Genomic DNA, 11,505 nt, shown 5'->3' with positions numbered 1-11,505 from the left:
AAACGACCCTTTGCTTATTCAACTTTCTAAATTTGACTTAGCCAAAATTTCTTCTTGAAGCTTCTTCGACCAGCCATTTAAAATATACTACTCCATACAAAAACCCTCGCACTTTGGATCTAAACAATCGCAATACCTCCTACCTCCCTGACCGAACTCCACCGGTTTGTAAACATTATCATTAACTAGATTAGAAGCTTTGTTAGCATCTGATACGAAGATATTTTTTACCGCTTTTCTTAGGCCTCAATTTAAGTTTGATGTCACCGAAATTGTTAACGGGCTCCTTAACCGCCATACATTGCGACCCAAAATCATCCTCCAGGGCCCATTATCCTGACCCACACCAGCCTCAACCGCCCATATATAATTCCAATTAAAAAAAAGAAATTTCTTTAATTACTTCACGGTTCTATATAATTTTCCCACGTGGATCTAACTTTTAAGAAAGACACCAACATGGCTTTTAATAGATGAACAACAAAAAGTCACATGGAGATTTCTTAAATTAAGTAGTTTTGTTATATTGCGTCCTCTTATATCATTTTGTAGTTTTGTTAACCTTTATACAAATACAAAAATGGTATTAAAACTTAGACAAATTAAGTAAATTTCTTTACAATCATTAAATGGAAATAACAAAAGTCTGGGGACTAATTTTAAAATTGTGATTGGACCTCGAATAAATCTCCCCCACTTGCAAAAACTTCAAAAAAAGAATACATTCACGTTCTGTTCTGTGTGTGTACACACACATACAACTCTGCTCTAAATCTATATCTATATCTATAGGTTTAAATGATGGAAATTGTAGAAACAATTAAATCAATTGACTTTGAACAAGAATCGTACCCAACATATGGAGATTTCACTGTTCTTCCAATATTTGCTATCTTCTTCCCAACTGTTAGGTTTTTTCTCGATAGATTCCTTTTTGAGGTAATTTTGATTTTTTTTTTTTTTTAATAATCTGTATAATTGGTTGTAAAATAGTGTTGAATTAGAATTAGATCGAATTAATGTGTTTATTCAATAAAATATCAAGTAATTGGATCATGGAAAGTCAACAGGTCAGTTAGTTTGACTTATTGGTTGTTTACCTTTTAAGAATGTAAATATGAGCTCATAAGCATGTAATTTTGCATCAAAAGGTTATTTATTAAAAAAATTTAAGTGGATACTTTTTATAATTTGCCTACATTGTTTAGGGCTTGTGGTGTTGGTTATTAGAGATAGAATGTTGTTGTATTTGATCTTTAGTCGAATCTAAAGTAATTAGGGATACAGGTAAATTCATTCATTTAAGAAATACTGATAAATGGATAGACACACTCTTGAGTCTTGACGGATTAATAGTTTAATACACGACCTACTCTGCATTTTTATATGAATAGTGATAAGAGTATTCCTAGTTTATTATGAGAAGAAGTTATATGGTTGGTTACATTTGAGTCACGTGTTGCAGCATGTAGGTAGGTGGTTGATATTTGAAAAAGGGCAGCAGAAGTTGGATGTTGAGACAGATGATCGGAATAAAAAAATACGGAAATTTAAAGAATCGGCGTGGAAATGCGTTTATTTTCTGTCAGCAGAAATTTTAGCCCTGGTTGTAACCTATAATGAACCGTATTTTACAAACACTAATTATTTTTGGATTGGTCCTGGTGATCAGAGATGGCCTGACCAGAAAATGAAGTAAGTTTTTATTTTTTTTTATTTTAATAATACTCTACAAAAATTGATAATTATCGTTAATAATGGATTAACTTTTTGTTGATAAATAAACATGCAGGTTAAAATTGAAAGGTCTATACATGTATACGGGTGGATTCTACACGTATTCCATCTTTGCTTTGATTTTCTGGGAAACAAGGAGATCGGATTTTGGTGTGTCAATGGGACATCATGTTGCAACTGCTATTCTCATTGCAATGTCCTATATATGCAGGTTTACTTGTGCTCTTTTTCTATCAAGAAACTAAGGGCATGTTTGGTAAAACTAGCTAATAGCTGGTAGCTGGTAGCATTTTAGATGTACTTAGGCGTTTGACAGAGTAGCTGGAGCTGTTATAAAATGACAAAAAGCTTGGAACTTTTTCTCAAACGCTAGTTCTAGGAGCTTCTAGGTTTTTTCCCTCCATTTAAACTTTAAGTTTTTTTTTTTTTTAACTAAACAAAACTTTTTATTAGATGAGAGTTATTCATAAAAGCTAAAAGCTCCTAACACCTCCAAAAATCTCCTTACCAAACATACCCTAAGGAAGGATGAACGTGTTTTGTAGAAAATAAAGATGAATGTAGTTTTGCGTTTCTATTTTGTGTAGGTTTGCTCGTGCGGGTTCGATAATTTTAGCTCTTCATGATGCGAGTGATGTATTTCTTGAAGTAGGAAAGATGTCTAAATACAGTGGTGCAGAAGCACTTGCAAGTTTTTCATTTGTTCTGTTTGTATTGTCGTGGGTGATTCTTCGTCTTATTTATTACCCATTTTGGATCCTTTGGAGTACAAGGTTAGAATCGTAAATAATAATTTACAAATCAGTTATGTAATTTATGCTCTCAGCTGTTAGCATCCTTTTTGGTCAAATTCGTATCGCAACATGCCAAGTTTGAATTTTAATTGCGTAGTACTTCTTTTGAACATATTTTAATAAAAAAATTCTGTTTTTTCATTTAAATTGCAGTTATGAAGTGGTTATGACATTGGATAAGGAGAAGCAAATTAAGGAGGCCCCACTATACTATTATGTGTTCAACACCCTTCTCTATTGTTTGCTTGTTCTTCACATATATTGGTGGGTGCTTATGTATCGCATGCTTGTTAAACAGATTCAAGATAGAGGGAAACTTAGTGACGATGTTCGTTCTGGTAAGTTAAAATGATAGTGTATATTTTTTTCTATATTATCTTTTTATTATTTAATTATATTTGGTAATGAGTATTATGTCATATTTGTAGATTCTGATGATAGTGATAAAGAACATGAGGATTGATTACTTGTTTCTGGTAGGGCTGTTAGGGAAGTCACTATAAGGTAAGTTTAATTGATTACGATCATAAAATGGTCATGTATAATGTCACCATGAGAATCTGATACTTGACTTTTGAAGCTTTTACTAATTGTACACTTTTAGTTCGATTGAAGGAGATGGCATGTTTTAATGTTCCTTTATTTGCAGGTGGGGGGAGATGTTTTTTTGTATCGACCTTAAATTTTATGTAAGAAATGAGATTTAACAGACTGGTATACGTAGAGCGTCAAATAGCTATACAAATTCAGCTTTCACCATTGAATGCTGGTTCATTGTTGTTTCATTTTTGGTTTGTTGATAATTTTTTTGCTTTAACTGTACTTATTATTATCATCAAGGAACTTTGGTGTTATTGTTGGATCAACAGAGTCACGTATCATTGTATCTTTCAGTTCAATATATGATGTAATTGATTTAAGGTTGTCTTTTTTTTTTTTTTTCCCCCTCCTCGAAAGGGAATGTCTCACAGTGTAGCTTGTGGGGATGTGTCTCCTTTAACTTGTGGATTTGATACTTTCTATTCATATCATTATCTTCATCATACGTATCAGCTGTTGGATTATGGGTCATGTTGGCCTTCTAAATTTCTACTAGATTGTGTGAAATTTGGTATACAGCATTGTATTTTTGGTTGCAATATACGTCATCTAATTTCTATGCGGTCCCCTTTTGCCATGTATAAACTTGAAGATAGGTGTAAATTTTAGAAGAATATACTTTGTGATTAATATTGATTAGTATTAGTATTATAAATTAAGAAGTAAAAATAAAAAAGATACGTGTTTAGGGATATACTTTTTTAAAATGCATGAGTTTGGTAAATATGTTTTACAAACACTTGTATTTCCTCATAAACTCAAAGTTTTTACATAGAATAACCAACCAAATTTTAATCTTAAATTTATTTATTTACTTAAGTATTCGACTCTTCATTGTCTTTTTATCATCAAATGAAGTGAAACATCTCAAAATAGTTATCAGTTCAAAATCAACTAGTGTCCTTCAACGCGTAACTTACATTTATGATTATCATGTAAAGAAATTTATGGTACTTTTTACTTATTTTACAGTTTTACTTATTTATTAATATTATCACCTATTTTGTATTAAAAGTGTACAATAACTTTACCCTTTTATTTTATCTATTTATCGTAGTTATTATAAAATTGAAACAACAAATATTACACAATTAAATTGAGATGGTGGGAGTAACATTTTTATTTCATCAATAAAATAAAATATTCATTTCATGCAAAAGAATTATAAATAAAAGCAAATGTGAGGAGGGGTTCATTTATAAAACAAATAATTTCAGGGTACCACCTTAAATACCTTGGATAGATAAGGAGCATTCTGTACAAACCTCATATACATTAGGGACCAAAAGAAACAAAAATCATCATCATCATCATCATCATAAAAGAGCACAAAAAGAATTGAAGTCGAACAGGGAAATCAAATTTCAGTAGCTAAATCAGATCTTCAGCCGACACAAATTGCCCCAATTTTGAGCAGTATCCGCCGGTAATCTTATGCTCAGAATGTAATTTTTATGTGTTTAACGCAGAATTACGTGTTTCTTTCTGCTCAAGAAATGTGTAAATTAGCTGTTAATTGTAGTTTTGTCTGGCTTACGTCATAAATTAATTGTAAATAGGGCAGGTTATTGATGAGTTCAGGCTGAAAGTATAAGTTTTCTCTTCTAACTATATTGTAATATATTTGTATTTTATTGTTTTGATTGAACCGTTAGGGTTTAACAATTGTTCATCTGTATATGTCCTTTGACTTAACTAATTTGGTCTTTTCATCCAATAAAGGTTTGATACTGCCTTATATTGAATATCAGTAATCATTATACAACATGTATGTTAGTATTAAGAGCAATATCAAAAGTTATGAATCTGAATCATGTAACTAGATGTTATACGGAGTAATATTTATAAAATTGAATTTTTTGTATCTCATGTGTACATATAAGTACATCGTCCATGTGTAAGTTGAAAAGTTGTAGATGCACATATTCTTAAATGTTGGCTTCAACATTTTAGTATACACTTCTGTAGTATAGGGACATGAAACTTTAAATCAAATTAGATTTTTCAACTCATATGATTCAATTTGAAAAAGGTCAAGTGTTTAACTGTCTTTTTTGGAAGTGTACTTGCATGATCCTTCCTCTGATTGTTGAAGTCACAACCATATAAAGATTATCAATCTTAAATTAACACTTGTTACTTTAGCATAGTCATAATCATAAACAAACTACAAATCACTATATTTTTTTGCATTGGCAATGTACTAGCTCTTGTAGTTTATCTGACATCTTTTTATTATTACCGAGGTAAATTAGCTCTTGTACTCATTTTATCATTTTACGTATGGTTATTGTGCTTGAATTTTGAAGGTAATAATAATCAAGAACAAAAATGGAAGATGTATTAACCGAATTACCACCTCCCTCACGGTTTTTCCTCGAAGATCTAAACAACTTCACTCCACCCTCAAATCCCCTCCCATCACCATTCGTATTACTCTCATCTCCAAATTCAAAATTACCACTTCGACCCAATCTTCTCATAATTGCACTTTCCACCCCGTCTCTATACTTACTACACAACTTATCTTCAAAAACACTTATCGGAACCCTAATTCTACCCGAAATATCACCCTCTGGTAACTCAATCAACCCTTCTCTTAAAGACAAATCATGCAATCTTTACACCATCGATCATCCTACCGAATCCATAATTCTTGCCAACTTTCAATACTCTGTTTCTTCAGAACGAGCCCATATGATCTCCAAAACCCTAATCGGTAACCAAATTATCCCCGAAAGGGTTTTGATTCTTGATTCTATTCAAGCCCGTAACTTTCGTGGTAGGATCTCAACGGACGATACGTTTGCAATGAAACTGGAAACATCAAGTGAAAGGAAAAGTGTGCCTTTGTTGAAAAGTTTGACTTATTTTCCATCAGGAAGTGTTATTGAAGGGTTGGGTGCTGCTTTATTGAGTTACTGTCAAATGAAGAATATAAAGGGAAGTTTGTGCGTCTTGTGGCCTGAAGTCGGTAATTCGGTAACGTCGATGGTCAAAGATTTATTGGTCAAAGAAGTGTTGCCTGGCATGGAACTTAAGTTTGATGCCAATGGTGAAGATGAAGGCTTGAGGTTTGGTCTTAAAAACCATTACCTGGATTCAGAACTATATACCTGATTTTGAGTCTGTGTTTGATACGTTTTGTGGGCAGACATTGCATTTGTTCCTGTTTTTGTGTATCTGTACTGTTTAAATGAGTGACTACTTTTTGTGATCGCTGCTTCTTTTTTTAGTTGTGTCATGTTCAGGTCTGATAAGATGAATTCTTGACTGACCCGAAACCTAATTCTTAGTATTGAATATAGTTTTTCGGGAACCAGTTCCAACTTTGAATTGCTCCATATAAAAAGTTAATGATAGTATTTGTTTTTACATATGTCCTTTTATTTACATTCTCCTAAAACCTGTAGTTGTGTTGTTTAAGAGTTGGTACATACGTGAAGTGCACGCACATATATCACGATCTTGGTTTCTTATAAGCCAAATTTCTGATTGCTAATTTGCGTGAGCAAAACTGACCCAAAGTGGGTGGACCTAGCTGCAAGTGCTTGTGAATTTTTAAACAAGATAGAAAAATTTAAGTTGCAACTCTTTGGGTCTGCCTGCCCCAGCCTAAAATCACAAATTATGGAGGTTTGGTGTTTTGCCTGGTTATGTGGGTGTATGCCTTGTGGGGTGTCGATCGATCCCCCTGTATTTGTGTCGGGTTAGTTTGAAACTATCATTTTTTTAAAAGCGAAACAAAGAATTTTTTTCCCATGAAAGTTTGGTCTGCTGTGGTCAGCCTAAGATGGGAATGAATGAGTCTACAATGTGATGCATTTGTTGTTGAAAGTTGGTAATCAATTTATAAATTAATTCAATTTCATGTCCTTTTTTAACTACAGAAAATTAAACATAATCCTTACCATATGATGTAACACTTTTCTTAGTCCAAAATTGTACACTCTGTATCATAATATATTTCAAAATAATAAATTGCATCATGGTAATTGCTTTAGTCAAAGCTAAACTTTTCTAGAAACTAAAACAACTATATACTGCTTCATAACCATACTATGCCAAAATGGATGATAATAAATCAGTAATTTTTTATAAATTCACCACATGTATGCATTAATAACTTGCATAATACAATTTGTTGATGCATATACGTGGTGGACAATGATAAATCCACAATAACTGTTGATCAATAACTGCTTCATATTGTACAAACGTTTCAAGAATCTACAAAAACCACTAGTACAAAATTGCAAGTAGTAAAAACAAAAGATTTAAATAGTAAAGGTAATGAGAGATTATAATTTGGTAACTTGCCTTGCCCAATTCTTGTTTTCTTACACACAACTTGAAATTATTTGGTTAAAGAATGCCCACCAACTTACCCAAGAGTGGTTCCATCTTCTCTTGACTAAAAACACAATTTCACATAACAAAGCAACACATGTGCATCCAAATTTCTCTACTAATATAGCCTCAGTCACACCCATTATCATTAATTATCATCCAAGAAACCTATCAAAATCAAACAAACAACACAATGGAAATTAAATCAACCATCTTCATTCTTTCAGTTTTCATCCTCAGATTCTTGCATGCAGCTGACCCTCCTTTAACTTTAGATCACTACAAATCAACTTGCCCAAATGCAGAAGCCATTGTTAGAAAAGAAATGGAGTGTGCTGTACAATCTGATCTTCGAAATGCCGCACTCATCTTACGCTTACATTTCCATGACTGCTTTGTACAGGTACGGTCATTAAATATTCACTACAACAAAAATGGTCATTTGTGACAACTAAAAAAGACAAATTATTATTTTGTCACTAATAATATTATTTAGTTGTCTTTAAAAATGCCGTCACTTAAATTTGGTCACTATACAATATTAGTTTTATTAGTAACCAAACAAATGGTCACTATACCAATTATAGTATTTTGGTCACTAATGGTTTGTGACGGATCTATAGGGACATGACCAGTTTTGTGTTGTTAGTCATGAAATAACATTTGTCACTAAAGCTGTTTTTTCTTGTAGTGATTTATATCTTCAAATCTTTTTAATTATGTATGAAAGCTTTCTCATTATTTGCTTATCTTGATTTGATTTAGGGTTGTGATGGATCGGTGTTGCTAGATGATACATTCACTCAGCAAGGAGAAAAGAAAGCTCCTACTAATTTGAACGCTTTGAAAGGTTTCGAAATCATCGATAGGATAAAGAACAAGCTTGAATCTGAGTGTCCCAGCACTGTTTCGTGTGCCGATGTTCTTACCATTGCTGCAAGAGACGCAGTGGTGTTAGTAAGTCAATATTTTAGTAATCTGGCTATATAAATTGTTTCTTTTTAACAGTTATAGCTAGTATTATGTTACTACTGGGTACAGGTTGGTGGACCCTACTGGGATGTTCCAGTTGGACGCAAAGACTCGAAAACTGCAAGTTCTGCACTGGTGGAATCAAACATTCCAGGTGCAAACGACGGGCTTCTTTCGATGATCTCGAAGTTTATGTACCAAAGCTTATCTGTTACTGATATGGTTGCACTTTCTGGTAAGAAAGCTAGATGCTTTATTATAAATGTTTTATGTTTTATAATAAGGCTTTTGCTAACGTATGCCTTCGTGACCAGTGGCGGATGTTTGTAGAGACAGGTAAGGGCATCCGCCCCATCTGGATTTTTTTTTTTTAAATTTCTCCCCTTAAAAGCAGTGTTGCAAAAGTCGGCCGACTTGACTGACGCGTCGTTTTTTAGGCACGGCAGACGCGTCGTGGCTTAAAAAAGGTCAACGGTAAAAAGGCGGTCAAAGTCGGAAAAAGTTAGAAAAAATCGGCAAAAGTCGGTCAAATTCGATCAAAGTCAGTCAAATTCGGTCAAAGTCGGTTAAAGTAAAAAATATTACATTTTTATTTTGTAATATTGTTAATAATTATAATTATATTAATTGTTCATGTTTATTGTAAATATAGTTTATATTTTAAGATTCAATTTCTATAAATATTAAATATAAATATATATTTAATAAAACTAATTTAAAAGTCAACGTTGGTCAACGCCCGACGCGTCCCCGTCTCGACCGACTCGTCCCTCCAAGGTCCCGACCGACGCGTCCCCGACTCGCGTCTTTTACAACCTTGCTTAAAAGCGAAAAAATTTACTAAAAAATAAGGTTTTTATTAGTGTTTACCCCCGCGAAAAATGAAAAATTTATTAAGTTTTTGCACCCGCCTCATGTGTATTTGGGTTCAAGTTCCGCCACTGCTCGAGGCATACGTTAAGCTACATTTAATAAATTCATAATTTCCCTAAGCATCAGAAATATAATTAATGCTTACATAAAAATGGTATATATCATATTGAATTAATTAATATTAAATACACATGATAATTAAAACCCTTAGAATAAATATTGTGGCATGGATTCCATTTTTGTTTGTGATATACAAATTTTTCAACATTTTTTCATTGCTAAATTGAACCACTCTATGCAATTAAACAATTAATTATGTAACAGGTGCTCACACGATTGGAATGGCTCGTTGTACAAATTATCGAGCAAGAATCTATGGAGACTATCAAGCAACTGCAACTACGAGCACAATCGCGGAGTCAAATCTCAAAACTTTAAAGTCAACGTGCCCAGCTGCTGGAGGAGGAGAAAATAATGAATCTGCAATGGATTATATTTCACCTAATCTTTTCGACAACACGTATTATCACATTCTACTTAGAGGAGAAGGTCTTCTTAATTCGGATCAAGAACTTTATTCAAGTGTTGTTGGAGTTGAAACCAGCAAGCTTGTTAAGAGATACGCAGAAGATGGGATAGCGTTTTTCGAACAGTTTTCTAAGTCTATGGTGAGACTGGGAAATATTACAAATCCTGATACTTATGTTAATGGTGAGGTCAGGAAGAATTGTAGATTTGTGAACACATGAAAATGGTGGTTTGTGTTGTTGTTCATGTATTCATGATTATATTTGAATTTGTTTTGTTTCAATGATGTATAAGAAGTGAGAACACAGACTATTTCATAACATACAAGGTTTTGATTATATTATATAATTATATTCATGTTCAAGTGCTAAGGTGGCCAAATTTAATATTTGTAATTTTTGTTTATTAAAAATTATACTGTACTGTTATTGAAATTTAGTGTCTATTTTTAATACAACTGCAGTCAAATCATATTACTAATATTTAAGATTTGAATTGTAAGCAAATCATCTAACTTCAACTATATGTTTGTAGCTAAGGTGAATTAGCCGAGAAATCTCTACATGACCACCCTGGGACGAGGAGATAAATTTAGTGTTTTTGGTTAGAGAGAAAAGATTTTGACGTGACAGTGTTAAATTTTGAAGTTTTGTTTTGGTGAAAGTCGAATTTGAGCGTCAAATTGTGGCGAGAAGGTTTTGGGTGATGTAGCAAAATACGATTGAGAGTTTGATAAAAAAAAAATTACAGTAAATTAATACAGAATAATAAATAAGTGAGTTGTCAATTTTTAATTGGGTGTCAGATATAGTTTTTGCACGTCATGGTGACTGATGGCTCGAAGACGTTATAATTGAAGTATCAAAATGGGCGTTTATTTTTGTCAAAAAAGAGCCATGTCAATTTGACGCCTAATTTGAAGCTTGTAACATATGGTCTACCTATAGCAGGATTCTCCCACACCTACATATATTTCTTGAAAGGAAAACTCACGCTAACTCAAAATTATCCTAATATACTATTTCCTAAAATTGCCTACTGCCCTCTGTGAGTTACTGGTTCCATTGGATTGAATTGTCTTGTTACATATTTGTTGAGGGTATCTTCGTCATTTTGTATCCTTTTTATGCTTCATATCTACATTTTTTTCACCAAAGGATCAACTATCTCCTTATCTTTACTCTCACAAGCAACTTAGTTACTTCATCCTTATTTTTATTCAACTCAAAGACATCATGTATGTAGATGGAAGTTAAATCTCTTCTTTACATATGCTACTCACATATTGTACTTATACACTAGGATTTATATGCTAATTGCTACCATAGTTTTGTCGTTTGAGCATAAGAAACAACTTCACACCATCTTTGTTATTTATTTACTTATTTATTTTTGAGTAATTTTCAACAATCGCCTAAACTTTATTATTTTTTATTTTTGGTATTATTACCATCATTAATCATTATTCAATTTGGTACCAATCGTCGATGTGATTTAGACGAAACCATTTACCATGACTTCTTTAAAAATGTTTCCTTTTTTTACATACAATTGTTTCAACTTTTTTTTTTTTTTTTTTCATACAATTGTTTCAACTTTATTTTTTTAAGCTTTAGTGGAATCTATATGTATTTTTTCACTTTTCACATTT

At 32.5% G+C, this 11,505-nt stretch overlaps 3 protein-coding genes across 4 annotated transcripts; all 3 read left to right on the top strand.

Annotated features, from left to right (window-relative positions):
* The first annotated feature begins 787 nt into the window (after positions 1-787).
* On the top strand, positions 788-3,526 carry LOC139840082 (ceramide synthase 1 LOH3-like). Its single transcript, XM_071830302.1, has 7 exons — positions 788-939; positions 1,466-1,695; positions 1,793-1,948; positions 2,325-2,510; positions 2,685-2,869; positions 2,960-3,035; positions 3,181-3,526. Exons 1-6 carry the CDS (start codon positions 799-801, stop codon positions 2,992-2,994), a joined length of 933 nt encoding a protein of 310 aa, XP_071686403.1. The 5' UTR covers positions 788-798; the 3' UTR covers positions 2,995-3,035; positions 3,181-3,526.
* Positions 3,527-4,437: 911 nt separating this feature from the next.
* LOC139843882 (uncharacterized) lies at positions 4,438-6,506 on the top strand. Of its 2 annotated transcripts, none has more exons than XM_071834058.1 (2): positions 4,438-4,557; positions 5,441-6,506. In XM_071834058.1, the coding sequence occupies exon 2, from the start codon at positions 5,463-5,465 to the stop codon at positions 6,249-6,251; it is 789 nt and encodes a 262-aa protein (XP_071690159.1). In that variant the 5' UTR covers positions 4,438-4,557; positions 5,441-5,462; the 3' UTR covers positions 6,252-6,506. The 2 variants fall into 2 exon arrangements, with proteins under 2 accessions (XP_071690159.1, XP_071690160.1); XM_071834059.1 differs by having other exon boundaries at positions 4,498-4,576.
* A 1,168-nt stretch (positions 6,507-7,674) lies between these two features.
* LOC139845022 (peroxidase 11-like) lies at positions 7,675-10,075 on the top strand. The gene is made up of 4 exons (XM_071835239.1): positions 7,675-7,884; positions 8,247-8,438; positions 8,523-8,688; positions 9,651-10,075. The coding sequence occupies exons 1-4, from the start codon at positions 7,675-7,677 to the stop codon at positions 10,073-10,075; spliced, it is 993 nt and encodes a 330-aa protein (XP_071691340.1).
* The last annotated feature ends 1,430 nt before the right edge of the window (positions 10,076-11,505 follow it).

The sequence above is a fragment of the Rutidosis leptorrhynchoides genome, chromosome 4 (assembly GCF_046630445.1).
Source record: "Rutidosis leptorrhynchoides isolate AG116_Rl617_1_P2 chromosome 4, CSIRO_AGI_Rlap_v1, whole genome shotgun sequence".
In the NCBI taxonomy this organism is placed as follows: Eukaryota; Viridiplantae; Streptophyta; class Magnoliopsida; order Asterales; family Asteraceae; genus Rutidosis; species Rutidosis leptorrhynchoides.
The sequence above is the reverse complement of the archived record's forward strand: the minus strand, read 5'-3'. Positions and strand labels throughout refer to the sequence as shown.

Bases quoted from the DNA above. Each gene is read 5' to 3' on its own strand.
- LOC139840082 (XM_071830302.1), top strand. From the start codon at position 799: ATGATGGAAATTGTAGAAACAATTAAATCAATTGACTTTGAACAAGAA. The intron at 1,696-1,792 runs GTAAGTTTTTAT...ATAAACATGCAG, and splicing joins TGGCCTGACCAGAAAATGAA to GTTAAAATTGAAAGGTCTAT. The intron at 2,511-2,684 runs GTTAGAATCGTA...TTTAAATTGCAG, and splicing joins TGGATCCTTTGGAGTACAAG to TTATGAAGTGGTTATGACAT.
- LOC139843882 (XM_071834058.1), top strand. From the start codon at position 5,463: ATGGAAGATGTATTAACCGAATTACCACCTCCCTCACGGTTTTTCCTC.
- LOC139845022 (XM_071835239.1), top strand. From the start codon at position 7,675: ATGGAAATTAAATCAACCATCTTCATTCTTTCAGTTTTCATCCTCAGA. The intron at 7,885-8,246 runs GTACGGTCATTA...GATTTGATTTAG, and splicing joins TCCATGACTGCTTTGTACAG to GGTTGTGATGGATCGGTGTT. The intron at 8,689-9,650 runs GTAAGAAAGCTA...ATTATGTAACAG, and splicing joins TGATATGGTTGCACTTTCTG to GTGCTCACACGATTGGAATG.